The sequence below is a fragment of the Chlamydotis macqueenii genome, chromosome 3 (assembly GCF_036417535.1).
Source record: "Chlamydotis macqueenii isolate bChlMac1 chromosome 3, bChlMac1.mat, whole genome shotgun sequence".
Lineage (NCBI taxonomy): Eukaryota > Metazoa > Chordata > Aves > Otidiformes > Otididae > Chlamydotis > Chlamydotis macqueenii.
The window spans coordinates 104911281-104927046 of record NC_141558.1 but is presented as its reverse complement, the minus strand read 5'-3'; the positions used below and the strand labels follow the sequence as shown (position 1 = coordinate 104927046).

General features: G+C 37.8%; 1 protein-coding gene across 1 annotated transcript in view; it reads right to left on the bottom strand.

The window, feature by feature from the left end:
• Positions 1–15766, bottom strand: part of UTRN (utrophin) — a 356589-nt gene that overhangs the window by 264840 nt on the left and 75983 nt on the right. Inside the window, exons 23-33 of the mRNA XM_086743718.1 lie at positions 11633–11746; positions 10632–10787; positions 9512–9682; positions 7107–7286; positions 6292–6426; positions 5631–5780; positions 4084–4245; positions 3595–3723; positions 2943–3116; positions 2199–2354; positions 462–632 (exon numbers count right to left, since the gene is read on the bottom strand). Of these exons, the coding sequence (XP_086599844.1) occupies positions 462–632; positions 2199–2354; positions 2943–3116; positions 3595–3723; positions 4084–4245; positions 5631–5780; positions 6292–6426; positions 7107–7286; positions 9512–9682; positions 10632–10787; positions 11633–11746 (1698 nt within the window). The remainder of the gene's footprint in view (positions 1–461; positions 633–2198; positions 2355–2942; positions 3117–3594; positions 3724–4083; positions 4246–5630; positions 5781–6291; positions 6427–7106; positions 7287–9511; positions 9683–10631; positions 10788–11632; positions 11747–15766) is intronic.

The window sequence follows — 15766 nt, the reverse complement described above, 5'->3', positions numbered from 1 at the left end:
ATTTATAGATCAAAGAAAACAAGGAATTACAAGAGCTTTTATTTTTTTGCAAAGTCACAATGAAAAGATTACAAACTCAATTTTTCATTTAAAATGTCAGTGAACCTTCAGTTTGCTCTACCAGTAAAATATTTGACCTAGCCCAAAATTATATTTACTGATAATTAAGATTATACTTAAGAACTGTGTTAGAGATACAGTAAGTCACTTAAATACCTATTAATATCTAATACGTAGTAATATCTTTACTCTTTTCCTGGCCATTTCATTTTGAGGCAAGATGCCCGAGATGAAACAGATCAGACTCAGTAAGGCACTGAATATCATCTATTGAATCTAGTAAAATTCCATTATGTTAGAGATTTAGGAACAAGTTACAGGGATTTAAATTCACAGCCACTTCTACATAGTATTGCCATAATGTTGAAAATTTATTCTGCAGATATTTAGAGCATGCTTACTTTGGCCCAGGCGATTTCTGAATCTAGATCAGAAAGCAAGCTCTCTGAAGTGGACTTCTGCACAAGCTCAGCCTCAGTGGTAGCTAGCCACTCTGACAAAGATGTAGCCTCTTTCCTCATTTTGCGTGCCAGCTGGGATGCTCTTTCGAGGTCTTGTTTTCCTTCTGTCACCTACAAAAAAAAAAAAGGAAAAAACAAAAATAGATTTTAAAAGATAGCAAAAATTAAAGTGCTAGTCAGATAAAATATCCACCCAAATATATAAAATCCTTGCATCTTATGACTGTCTTGCATTAGGGAAGAACCCTGAAAAGAAAAATCTTTTATAAACATCTGCATATTTCTATACAAAGTAGAATATATAAAACTAGAATAATTTTTAAATTAAGATAAACTTAAAGGAGACAAAGAAACCTGCGTACCAACTTATTTATAACCAGTAACCACAAAATTGATGTTTAATCTTTGTTTATTATAACCCTTTAACTGAAACTCAAGGGAATATAGAATCCAGTCAGTCAGTCACTCAGGTAAAATTCAGTTCCTTTTTTGTATTTTGATAGACCTGCTAGGAGAAAGCTGCAAAGAAAAAAAATCACTGAAAATCTAGTCTGCCCTTGAAAACATCTCAGGAAAGTGAATATGAAATCTGATGTTTGCTGCAGTATAATCAATTCTATTTCACACTTGCTACACAATTAGTCTGCTCAAACTTTAACAGAGACTTCAGAATAAATCTAACCATAACAGTCAGAATCAATTGACATTTTGAAAAGTTGTTCTCTGTCTCAGCTTAGTGTTTGTATGTATTTATTCAAAATAATGCATTCTTTGAAGATCTAAAAAAAATAAATTCAGATACAAACAAAATCATAACATTATCCTGTAAATAACTCTGCCTTTCTCCCCTTTCCTGATTTCTTGTCTACATGCTTTCTGAGCTATAGATGTACAAGTTCCACTACAATCCACACCTTCATGAGCATTCTCCACTTTACAACAATAAAACTTTTCCTCGGGCCCATTTCAAGATATTCCAGCAATGTAATCTGACCACTTACCCACAGCTTCATTCACAGAGCACTGAAAAGGCATGAGTCTGCTTGGACTTCTACCTTAATTTATGGTTGAAAAGAATCCCCTATTTCCCCTCTGCTCCGTAAGAGCTTAATCAGTTTTAAACACTTCACTTGGATAAATAACTATTCAATCACCAAGAAAATTAATCAAATCAATATTTAATGGAGTTCATGGGAAATCCATGTTTGCCTGCATTTTCTATTTCAGACTGAGAGCAACCCTTTAGATGGATTACAATTAGAAACCATCATGACATCTCCTAAAAAATATTTTCATTGACTCAAACTTCTCATACAACAATCTGATAGTAAATTATCTTGCAGGCTGGTTTACAAACAAGAGAAGGTACAACAGTGCTCAAAAACTTAAACGAATAGCAGGCCAGCTTTGCCAGAATGATGAAAGCTCTGTGAATCTTCCTTTCTTCAAGGCTATCTCCTCTTCAGGAACACTCTGTTAGCACAGGGGTCTTGCACAATTACAGGATTGTTATGTGTAATCTTTAATCTCTCAACTGATTGCTGCTGGATGTAGCAACTAGCCTATACAGTACCAGCTTCAGACTCAAACTTTAAAACAGCATTTGACATCAAAACAACAGAGAAGGGAATTTATATGCATAAAAAAAATATTCATATGCACATTCATTTTTCTTACCTGTGCCCCCAAGTCATTGTAAAGAAATTTCAATGCTGTCAGTTGTTCATCCATCCCTTTGGGATTATCTGTCTGTTGTTTCTGTACAATTTGCCTTCCTGTCTTGATAACAGTTTCAATCTCCAATTTCACCTCACTGAGGGTCTTATAGAGTTTCTAAAAACACAAATATGTATATTGGTGATCAATTTGTACTGCAGATTTTCAGAATTTGCTTCATTTGGGGACTTGACCTTCTGATAGCAATTAAACTCTGAGCTATGGATTAAGAGCAATGTCTGCTAAGAAGATTTCATACTTCTGATGCTCCATATTTTATTCTGATTTTAATTTTCACCCCCCAAAAATAATTATCCCAATAATTTAGCAGTTTACTCCATAACATCACCACATGTGGCAAGGCTAACATTGTGACCTGTACTTGATTTTATGTATAGTATTTATTTTGTTCAAATACTAAGAACCAAGCAAACTTGCTCCTGGAATGATGTTTCTCCGTAACAGGAGGATAAGCCAGGGAAGGGAGTTTTTATAAACTCAGCTGTTACACCACATCTATGATCAACAATCCACTTATGTCCACATTCTCACCCAGAAGAATTAGAGCGTTTTAGTTATCAGTTGTTCTGCTGGCATTTTGCCATCACGACTATCCGCAAAATTTCCTCAGGAGAGAGTTTAGGCAAGAAGAATCACACAAGAAAGAAAAACCGCAAGCATGAGTTAAGAACACTGCATACTTACCATGCACCTGTCCAGATGAGCTTGGATTACATCTGGGTCAGTATCCTTCACATCCAAGACATGAAGTTCTGCTTTTACACCATCCAGCACTCGCTTGCAATCCAACATGCGCTGCTCAAAATTGGCTGGTTTCTGGAAAAGCTGATACTTTGTAGATACTTCACGGAGTTTTCTCTGTTTTAATAAACATTATGTTAAAAGATTGTTTTAAATTAACATCTGCACTTCCAAAAAATAACATTCACAGAATCTCTCCACACAGATTCTAACTCACCTTTCCTGCCACCACAACTCAGTATACATGGTAACACTATTTGCCATGCCAAATTCCATCCCCTATTCCTAATCTCCACCTGAGGTGCAAGAGAGCTATAATTCTGTATCATATCCTTTCAAAATATACATTCTACTAAAATACAGAGACTTTCTGACTTTCAGCATTTATCCCATGATACTTATGAAATTTCAACTTCCTTATTCAATTCATCTAGTGCTGCTTGCTTCCCAATGAAAGCATGTAAAAGCATATACTATTTAATTCTAAGGTTTGTTTGACCACACTAAGCAATTTATAGGCTGACAACAGCAGTGTGTAACTGAAAACCAGAAGCTCTACACATTTAAATCCTTAGTGCAACTCTCATATTTTTACCTGCAAAGCATCCAGCTGAGTTCCACCACGGGGAGACCTACATTCGGGAGAAGCAGGAGGGAAAGAGCGAGCACTTTTCCTGAGCTCCTCTATTGTGGATTCATGAGCTGCAATCTCAGCTTGAATTTTCTGTCACATCATAGAAACAGGAAAAAAAAATATGTTACAAAATTGCTTGCAGAGAGAGGAAGAGGAACTTGCTTACCACCTATTACCTACCAGAAGCAAATCCACAATGTAAAAGTTAAACACTTATCAGGTTTATTTTAAATATTCTGGCTCTGGTGACAGCTTGCTAAATTGAAAGCTATTAAGATTGCTATTCAATACAACCTTCTTAAAACAGAAGAACAATCCGGACTACAAAAGGTATCACCTAGTACATCAGCACAGGACTGAAACGAAGCCTTCATGAATCACTAGGTCTAGGTTGAGCACTATCATGAGAGATTTCAAAATGTTCTGTAGTGAAAAACTATACTGGAATACCTGGGCCTCCTGGGGCATCTGAAAGGCATCTACCCTATCAGTCAGGTAAGATGTCAGCTGTTTATCCAGCTCCGTTAAGTTTTCCTGCAAGACCTGCAACATGTGGTCGGTTTCTCGCATGGTCTGAAGCTGCTGTTCCAAGGCGATCTGCCGGCTCACCGCCTGAGTGGGACAAAAAGGTAAGACAAGATGGAGCAGTAATTCAACACAAATTATATTAAACTTTCCCAAAACAAGGTGGGGGAGACCCAACAAATTTTATTCCAGGACAACTGTCTAAAAAGAGCAGAAGTGGCCCTAAAAGGCAGCAATTTTTGAAGCCTGCTGTGAGTCTCTGGTAACTGATAAACAGTGACATAGAAGGAGAGTTCTGCTGCGAAACATACAGGATAGAGAAAACAGGTCTCTCCTGTCACCTCAGGAATAAAGTATTCTGTTAAAAACATACCTGTTTAAAAAACTAGCTATTCAATGGGAATCAGAGACTTTGTAATATACTACAGATCAATACTGTTTGATTGTAAACTTGCACTTGTTCTTTCAAAACAATAAACTCTGTCTTTCGGTTACAGTATGAAAAGAGGTTCACAGTTCCCTCCCTCTGTTGTCTCTCCCTCCAACAGCAAAACTTAACTTCATCTGAAATGTCACTACTTGCACGGGAACACAAATTCCCCACTACCGACACATGCAGAGACCAGTGGGTGTATACATACACACACAGAGCTGTGGGGAAAGTTGTCAACAGCCCAGTGGGTCACCACTGCAGCTGCCAAAGCAGACAGTTTTTACATGGCAATGAAGTACTGTTGTAACTAGAAAAACAATAGCGAATGCTAACTTAAATGACAGCATGTAGGCCCCAGCTGAGGGCAACGAATTCATGTTGCTCACTGTAACGAGGATGAACTGAATTCCTTCTATGACTGCACTTCGACAGTTACAGGAAAAAACCTCCCATCCCACAATTTGGCAGGGGCCTGTATCACCAGAATAGAGAACAGAAGTTATAATTTATGTAACATGAAATACAGCTAGTCTTCCTTTACTAACTAAATCTAGAAAAGAGAAAAGCTTAAGCTAAAATATGAGAAGAGGAAGGGAACAACAAAATAGATGGGCAATAAGAATGTTTTCCTTCTGTTCCTTATTTTAGTGTGACTTCTTCCTTGCTATTTCAAAGATTGCAAATGTCATTTATTCACGTTCCTCATTTTTACAATTAGTGAGCAGCACACCAGTATTTATGGCAGTAGGAAAGGAGTATTAACCTCAATTATTGAGCTGTCCCCCTTGAGATTGGAATTGTCTTTTTGTTGAAGTTACCTGGAAAAATACCAGGGGGTCCCCACAGCGCAAGGGTGTGCACATGTGTGAATCTTGCTTTTAGAGTATTACTCCAAATTGAAAACAGTTGACACCATTGTGAACGCTTTTCCTCTTTTCCTTATTGCAGTCCTGCATCTATGAATTCTGCTAACAGGAATCATTTCAGACCACTGAGTTGAAAAATCCAGTCTACTTCAACCCTGCCCCCAAATTCTTACCAAGTGACTCAATTCCTCATAGCGGGCATTGAAAGCCTCCAATTTTTCACTGATGATATCATCAAGAATCCCTCCATCAATCAGTGTCTGCCCAAGTTCCCGAATCTGGGTTCGATTATCAGCTGGATGACGCAGGACTGATTCCAGAGACTAATTAGCAGAGAAAGTTTTAAAGGTCAGGACGCTGAATATTACTACATTTTTAGAGGTGGAAATGTGGCTGCATGCACAGAAGTTTTACACTTCAAATGTCTTTAGAGTGCTCTGAAAGCATGAATTAGTGATAGCTTAATCTCTGATGGCACAAGGTGAATACAGTTGTCATTGTGCTTTAGACAATTAAATTTCACAGCACTTCTTGCCTATTCACATCATTTCATACTATAGTGCTGGAAGAAATTAATCAATTTACACAAGACAGGAGACAACATATAATTTTATCATGGTACTAAATGTGGCACAATCATGTACAGCAAAATTCAACTTTTAGTGGAGGATCTTACAAATATCCATTCCAGATTCAGAGCAATATGTTCATTTAACCTGAAGAATCAGAATATTCAACACATAGTTCAATATTCTACTGAAGTATACAATTTATGGGTTTTTGTTAAACAGAGCTATCTGAAAAGTTACCAGTCCAAAAGAATGACTACAATACCTCAAGAGCGTCACTGACAGTATCCAACTTATCAGGCAGATTTTCCGTCATTTGCACCCTTTCTTCCAGATTGTTTAGCCAAGCTGTTTCTAAGTCAAGATACTGAAGCAGCTCAATCCAACAGGACCACACCTCCTAGGAGCAATAGAAAAAACATAAATTAGCCTAAAATGCCAGGCATAGCTCATATACTCTATGAACATCTTAAACATATGCTTGAGACATTCACCTAAATTGGCAAGTAGAAAATATTCAAAAACACATGCCATGGCACAGTAAGTTCTAGACAGAAAAATCTGCAACTATAGGAGCATGATAAAAGGAAATATGCAAAAATACACATAGAAGTCTCTAAACTCATGCTAAAATGATCACTGATATCCAGATTCTTATAATGATTTAAGAAAGCAACAAAATGCATCCAGTTCTCTTGAAAGATAGGACATACACAACCTACCCCAAACTATAATCAACATGTTCTAATTATCATCCTATTTCAACCTTTAATCTTGGAGAAGTTTCTTTTTGTCTTTTTGGAAGATGCACAGATGGATAACAGAGCTGTGAGACAAGGTTACTTATTTGCACAAGTGTTGATTACAATACAGATTATTAAAGCAAAGTGAGCTGGTGTATCATAGATTCCAAAGATGCCACCTGAAGGGAAAGTAATCTTGGAAAGGAGCTACAGCAAAATGCATATACGCTGAAGCCTCTGGATCCCGTGACAAAATTGGACATTTTCCACATCCTTTAACATTCCTCTTGTGCCACCTGTCTCTGTTCTATTAAAAGCTGAGAGCCATCCTTCTTACCTCCAAAGTGTGGCATTTCCCCCGGATCCGATTGCACAGTAACTGGTAGTTCTCCAGCACAACGTTCAGCTCAGTCGCCAGGTCCTGACCGCTAGACGGCACTTTGGCAGCCAACATCTTGATGTTGTCTTTGAGAATCTTCACCCGCACCTCTTTCTGCAACACATCCTCCTTCGCTCTCTGCCCGAAGAAATATATTACACGCTCAGCCCTCAATTGCCATATGGTCAGCTATTCAGTCAAACCAAAGATGGGCAGTTCAACCTTGAAAGGGTTACTGCCAAAGCATTCTTGGGTCTGAGCACAAAATATGGCACTAACTTGCATGGAATTCAGATTACGTTAGCAAGCATTGAAAAATTCTATTTGATTAAACATACAGATATATTTACCATTTATGGTTTGTTCATTAAAAATCCATGACTCAAAGCAAAAGAGATTAAGTTCAGTGCTATTTAGATGCTAGCATACAGATATGAAAAAGAGAAATGAACCAGAAAAAAAAAATAAGTTTGCCAAAAAAAAGCATGTCGGGGAGAAAAAAGTAGGGTGAATTTACAGAAGTTACGAGCCTCAGAGCTCAGTAACTACCTCCCAAAGTTATCCAGGAAAGATGACATAACTATCCAGGACACGTGCAACCACAAAGTGGGGACCTCTCCCACGGCCATTGGGTGCATTAGAGGAACATGCAAAAAGGACAACCCAGTTGCACTCAGAGGAGCTTGGTAACAAATATACAGGATAAGCACGGTACAACTCCCAACACACAGGTCTGGAGAAATAACATTATTAGTTGTCAAATTTTGCCCTAACCAGAACTCAGGCAGCAAGATAGCTGAAAAACAGATCACGCAGACCAGCCTGAGTCTGTTGAGACAACTAGAGGGCTCAAGAAATAGAGACTGTCCCATATCTCTTTCTTTTCAGGTTTCAAGGACAGTTTTATGAAGTTGAAGTACCTCTGATATATAAGGCACTGCACTTTATGGTAGAATGTAGTACATGACAGCATTATTGTCACACATATTGTTCAAGTGGTTTTCTAAGTGTATAGAAATCCAAAATTAAAAAAAAATGCCAGTTAATGGAAGGGCAAAGAATAGAAAAACTGGGGAACATATTATTTTATGGCAGGATTATAAAAAATGACCTAGCCTCATCTTAAACCTACTCCTTCAAACATCAGCAGGAGTTCCGCCCTCTGTTCAAATGAGAGCAGAATTCAGCAAGCTCAAATGTTTTTCAAAACCTTATGCAAAAATGCTTCTGGTCAAATATACAGAGTGTTCTTTTCCAGTCCTAAAAGTAGTTCCAGCATAATATTCTTACTGCAAATGCAAGAGGATATGAAAGTACTACAATAAGCTTAATGGCTCACAGACATATCTGCCAAATTTAAAAGTACAGAATATAATCCAGATGTGACAAAGGTAAAGTGCTCAAAGTCTCCCAGGTTTGCCAATGAAAAGAGGGTTCTTTCTTTTATTGGCTTGTGTTAGCAGGCTGTCAGACTATGTATGTAATCTCAAATGGCTTCAAAACATGAATATATTAAAACACTTGTTAAAGACTGTTTCAGAAAGCCCCTTCAAAAAGAACAATTCAAAACTTCAAATGGATTTGTCAAAGCACTTGTAAGGGAGAAAAAAAAAATCTTTTATTTTATGCTCCACTGAGTAACAGTGTAATGGATGTTCATTTAAATAACGTGAATACAAGTCAAAACATTTGTGAAGATATGCCTGAACTCTCAGATTTAAAAGCAGAGACAATTATTGTTTACTCTGTACACACATCCAAGAAAATTACCTATTCAACTGGTAATTTATAATGAGACAAAAATAGCTCCTTTCCTCTCAATTTTTTTGACCACCAGTCCCCAAATTAGAGAAGTAGGGACCAGCATCACTATGTGCAACAGATGAGGAACAGAAGATAACCTTACAACAGAATTGTTTTAAACTGCTTTTCTCAACGTGGAGTTACTATATCTAGGGGACAAGAAACAGAAGCCCAACGGCTAGAAGCAGAAGAATGTTTTCACAATCATTAATTTAGACAGGTATATTACCTTTTCTTTCTTTCTCAAGTTTCATCTCCTGCAATAAGTTTCCATATTCTTAGTGTTTAATACGCTATACATAGCAAGCCTACCTCAACAGCTGGGCAAGCTGCTATTCATTATGAAATCCCTACCCCTCGTGGCCAAATAGAACATCTGCTTTTATAGTTTGTGCTTTAAAATAAAAATTCCACAAAGTAAAGCTGAAAAATACCACTAATCTTGTCATGACCTGAGCTCCTTTCCAGATAGATAATAATTCCACAACAGGTCAACCCTTAAAGCCGTTAAGTTTTATTTCTCTTTAATCAGGTCTCCACAATGACCTGGATTTCCTGACCTTCATTTCCTCCACCGCATTCTCAAGCTCTTCAGGGGACTTGTATTCAAAATCTTTCTCCAAATATTCTTCTTCAGCTTGGGTCATCCATTCTTGCATCTCTGCCAAATCCTTCTTCAGATTTACAGCTTTTTCCTGACTTTCAGACAAGCGATTTTTCTGACTAATAATCTAGAATCCAAGGTGGAGAAAGAGACAAAAGTTTTATTGCTTAAATGTCCTTGTATATGTGAAGAACTACAAGTCTTTGTTAAAAAAAAAAAAATTCTACCAAAACATTTTCAGGCCTTTTTAATTAAGAAGAGACTTTTACTTTTACACACACGCACATGAACTCATGATCCCTTTTTAGCAGATCAACAATATCTAGAGGTGAGGGAAGGAGGAAAATAGCCTTTTTTTTTTTTCATTATATGTAAACCAGTAACAGTCCGTGGAAAAAGTCAGACAGAAAAAAAAAAAATCTCTTCTGATCACAAGTATCATATAGTTAGATATAGCCTTATGCGTGGCACTAAAAACCCCTTTGGGCCTCACTTCTTCCCACTGCCAGGAAATCTGGATTCTATATCAACAGCAAAGTTCTCCTTGCCAGGCATTGCAACTAAAGAAGTATGCTTCTACAGAGAGCAGAAAGCTTCCACCCAAAAGAAACAAGCAAACTACCACTGAAGTGGTAGTGTATTTATAGTCATTTATTTCTCAAAGCTGCTTGGAAACAGGCAGAAATTACACAGGGCCAGAAGAATATTCCAGATTTCAGGAACAACAGAACAAAAAGGTCAGACTTTCCTCCCACCCACCCCAGAAAGAGCAGCATGAGGCAAAGTGAATCAATTAGGTTTTAGTTACAAACAACTAAACTGGAAGAAAAACAGTGATCTCTGAGGCGTCAAGAAGTGCGTATATTCAAACAATACTGTTGCACAGGTATCCCCTAACATATTTGCACTTCTGAAGGATTCACTGGGCCAAGCTGGATTTCAGACAATTTAACTCAAGTAAAACACACTCAGCTTGCTGTTTCACTGCTTTACCTCTTCATCATCCTACCAGTGCCACACAACTGAAGAAACAGCTGCAGTATCAAGCAAGCACTAGCAAAGTATGGAGAACTCACCTGTTTGCTCAGCTTCTCCCATTGAGTCTGGCAGTCTACCAGCCTAGACTTTGCCCAAGTATTTACGCCTACGATAGGCTGAGCTCTCAAAGCAGACTCTACTTCTTTCATCTCTTTCAGTGATGGTTCAATTTTCTCCATTTCATTGACAAACATCTGAGCACACAGCAGAGAAAATGAATGTTCTTGTTTAGCAAGACATTACAGAAGTTTATAGGATACCACTTATTTTGCAATTTTTAATTATTCCAGATAAACTTTAATAATAAAAGCAGACTGATGCTGTGTTCAATACCAGACCACTTAAAACAATCCTTCAATGGCCCAAAACATCATAACTATACAACTAAAAAAAAAAAAAAAAAAATACAGCTTGCCAGCTTGCCATACACAGTGCAAACATTCTCACATACTGAACATCAACACTGGAACAATGTAAGTTTGAGATGATGCGCACTACACGCCCTGATGTTTCTGGCATACTTCAGACTCGTATTATTCTCCCAGAAACAAACATGTGAAGGTACACCGTAATCACTTACTGTAAGATGAAATTCTACCTATTTGTGACCATTACGTGCCACTAGCTAGGAAGGAATCTTACTTGTAAGGCATGTACAACTGCTAAACCCTAGGAGTTTCAACAGTGTTATTTGCTTGTTATTTTTATTGCCCTTGGAAGTTCAATGTGGAAAGCACTTTTCACTCACAGATTCAATCTCCTAACCACAGAATTGTGAGAAACATATAAACACAGAGAAACTAATGTCAATTTGTAGATGAGTATTTGTAAATACAGTAAAGACCTTTGAAAGTACAAAGTGTTATGGCTGCACACAAGGAACCAATTAAAGCGTGCCCTGAAGAAACATAACACGATTTTTCTGGCAGGTTTTACGGAACATGCCGTGGACACTATTTTAATCATAGAAGCAAAATAATAAAGAAGAGATGCTAGTATTTATTTATTTCAGAAGATTCCTTAAAAGAGTAAAACTCACTGTGCACTGGTCAAGTTGTCTTTGAAGTCCTTCAGTATCTCCTTGAACAGCCTTTTCTGTCATTAAGAAGTCTTTCACACCATCCATCCACTTCTGAACGACTTTCAAATCAGTCTAAATCAAACATAACAATGAAGACTTGATACAATGCTGTGAAATGAAGAGTGTATAGCTGTTGCATTTCAACAGCTTCTAGCAATGTTCAAAGAATATTCTACAAGCCTTGGTTGTAGAATATTCTACAAGCATTGCCTTGGTTTTGTATCGGATCACCTTTGTTTCCATTTTTCATTTGGGGTTAGGTTTTTTTCCCCTCCCAATTTATCTGTTCTCAAATTTATAAGAAAAATTAAACTCACAACAGTGATACTCTTACATCCATGCCACAGCATGTTTTAATTACACTGCACTGCTCCAAGCTATCACAGAGAAACACAGGATCAAGTAAGGAGGTAAGTATGGCTTCAATAAGTGTGTGGTCATCCTTCACAAGAGGGATGTGGCTGAAGGCTGGGAATAGCATTTTCCTGATGACAGAAACCATGTACAACTGCTTCCATCACATTCATTCAAGAGATATATTGCACTCCAAGGTAAAGAGAGGGTCCTATAGGAATATATATGCAGAGAAGAGGAATGGGTAATGGTAAACATACTTGACAGGTAGAAGCTATGCTGGGAAAGCCACTCATTCTACAGGGAAACACAGGCATAAAAGGAAAATATCACTGAGGATTAGACTAATCACAAAAAAAAAATCTAGCTGTTTCAGGGCAATAGCAGCTACTGTACTCACTAGAGCAATGCACAGGGAAAAAAAAAAATAAATACACACACAAATGCATATACTCATCTGACCTAACATTTGGCCTCATATCGTGGAGTGAGGGGCGTGGGGAAGGAGACAGGAGGGTTGTCACATCATCTTCCCATGCCATTGTGGATGTTCCCCATCACTCTGACAAACAAAACCACCACAAACTTAGAGCAGGGAAAAAGTTTTTACTTGTCCTGCTTCAACTGAGTTATGCGATAGTCATTTTTTAATAACGTAGTTGGCCTTTTATTAATCAACACTTTTGGACTGTTTGGTTGGGTTTTTTAATAGGTAGCATCTTTTTATTCTGATGCAATCATCATCACAGAGTACTGTTATTGAGAAGTCGAGTCAAAGCTCATCAGCTTCACCTTCTACTCTGCATGTCACTGAGGAGGAAAGCGCACACTTCATTTCCTTAAAATCTTGCAATAACAGTTCTTTCAAGATCAAAATATTATAGACTTCTCAAAAAAGTGTCTGCAGTAATGAAAACCCATTAGACTAAGATCATATTTATTTTTAGGCCAATGCTACCATTAGAGGTCAAAGTCATGACATTTTCTTCATTCCTTTTCCATCTGGGGGGAATTTCCTGCAGCTGATTAGCCTGAAAATTATTTTCCAGAAAACAGACCCCAGGAGGCTTAACCATGGCTTAGGGTAAAAAAAATACATATTTATAAAGGCTGCCATTTGACAAGGCATTTTAGCATATACCTAATTTAGCTTGCTTACAGTAAGCTACTTGCCTAAGTAGCTGAAGTGAATTAAACAGGATTACTCACAAAGTTAGGCACGGATTTAAATAACTTGCTGAATCACTGCCAAGTCTACAAAAGTTTTATGAAGTAAATGCTCCTGCACTGCGCAGGTAAATAATTACCAATGGTCAAATACCCAGTGCAGGTTGTTTATGTACAAGAGCTCAAAATTTTTAGACATTAACTAAAACATTGGATCATTTTCTAAAATTTATTCCAGAGATCAAATGTGCTGAATTTTAACTTGTTCACTCCTAGAAAAACCACATGATCTACAGCCATGCAGTAGATTTGAAAGCACTGAAGGTGATACATAATCAAAGACATGGCAAGCCACGCATCATTAGAGGTACAATAACTGAGGATACAAGATACAGAAATTTTCCTCTAGAAAATACAAGATGCAAAACTGGTAAAATGAGCCCTGTCTACTTTTCCCATCACATGGCTATTACAGACAGACTCACAGTAAAATGCAGATCACGTCACTAATGCATGTGTTGTCAGCTTGGGGGAGCCTCTGTCACATCACAAATCACAGAAGGGCCACCCAAGCAGCAGGACCCACAGGCAGATCTGCCACTTATTTGCTGATCAGACTAACAAGGACATTTTAAGCACTGTTCACCTGTCTGCTCACTGTTAAAATGAAAATACTTATGTTCAGTTTCTTTTCAAAAATCTAAATGTGAGGAGTTCTGTTTTGGGAAATGTCAGTTTTTAAATGTGAATTAGAAAAAAAAAAAAAAAAGAAACATTAAAAACAAACCAACACTTGTGCATAGTTGCACATGACCACATGTTCTCCAAGGGCTGCCACTTATTTACTTTTTATTTTTCCTTTTCTCTCCTACTTTTAAATTATTTTTTCCTTTAATTGCCAGATGCTTCATCTCCTGTCTTAACCAAGGAGATACTGCCCAGCCATTCTCCCAACTAATCTTGTGCCTCCAGTATCACATCTCCAGTACTGACCCATTCAGTGTCTGCACCAGGACCGTATACCCAGTCTCCTATATCAATCTTTCTTGTAGCGTAAATTCCATCCTGACCTGTCCAACGCCATCCATAACATTTTTATTCAACTTGCTCCACATTCTCCTTTTTATTCATACAGGGCTAGATTACAAAAATATCTGTATAGATTAGTACCACTCCTTCAAAAGGAAAAATCCAATAATATATGACTGGCCATTCACTGAAAGCTTTATGAAATATTTAAAAAACACAGGAGCTACGCACTTAAAAATTCTGTTCATGAGAAAATACCCCCACTGTAAGCCCCATATTTCTACAGATAGCACCACTACTTATTTCTTCCATTTTCAATTCTTTAATAATTACTTGCATTGTTTCTTCTGCTTTAATTTCTTTTTCGGCTTCTGTACTTCTTTTAAGCTAACAGGAAAGTATTTAACATTTTGCTCAGGACAAAGTTCTGTTCTCAGATCTACATAAGAGCGCATGGCTTCAATGCTCTGCTGTCCATGGCTCTTCAAAACTCCCATGAGCATAAAGATCCACATCTTTCACCAGTGAGTGCTTCACACACATGGTGGTACCAACACCATTTTGGACAGTGGTGGAGAACAGGGTGCTTCAGTTTTGGCTGCAAAAACTGAAACATTGATTACTAAATAAAAACCTGCCATGTGTTAAACATGAGAGAGAATTTCAGTTGTCAGGATTCATTCTTCACCCAGTTAAAGTTGTGATTTAGGAAAGCAGGTGCATGTGCAGACCACTCAACTGAACGTCATTCAAGTGCAGAAAAAGAAGAGTTCTGCACTTACAGGAAATTAAGGTCGTGTACAAGCCAGCTCACTTTGGCCAGTCGGCTCCTGCCGACCAGTAGCATCAGCTGCTCTGCAGCCCCACACCATCCCACAAGCTGCTGCAAGCAGCTACAGAAGGATGGGTCTGAAGGAACCAGACTAAAAACAGGAGTTCTTTCAAGTGTAGGTGCACAACTACACATGTTCCTGAACATGAGGAATTTTTTTTTTTTTTGAGGGGCCAGGAGAGGGGCACAGGCAGGGACAGCTTTTATCTTTATGCTTCAGGTAATACAGCCTAACAATATTACACAAAAAAGTTTTATATAAAAGAAATACACATTTTTCCTCCAAAAACCTGCAATTCCTCCTCTTATTCATGGGTTGGTTTGTGGTTTCCGTTTACAGGTTCACCAGCCTAGACTGGACTACCATACCTATGCTATTCATACACAAACATCACACACACACACGACTAGGAGCAGCTCAAGTCCTGAAACAAATAATCAGTAAATAACACTTTATGAGCAGGAGCAAGTTTTCCCCCTCCAGTCTTTTTCCCCAAGTAAAACTTTTCACGGGAGCATGGGTGTGCACTCTGAGCTTAATTGTCATTTAGCTACAATCTGTTACGCCTACTACGACTTCTTTGGTTTGTTTTTTTTTTTTTTTTTTTAAAGAAAAAAAAAAAAAAAAAAAAAAAGGAAAAAAAGACAGACCTGAGGCTTTTACTAGTTCTGAACCATAATCAGCAACAGCTTGTCCAACTTTCACTGCA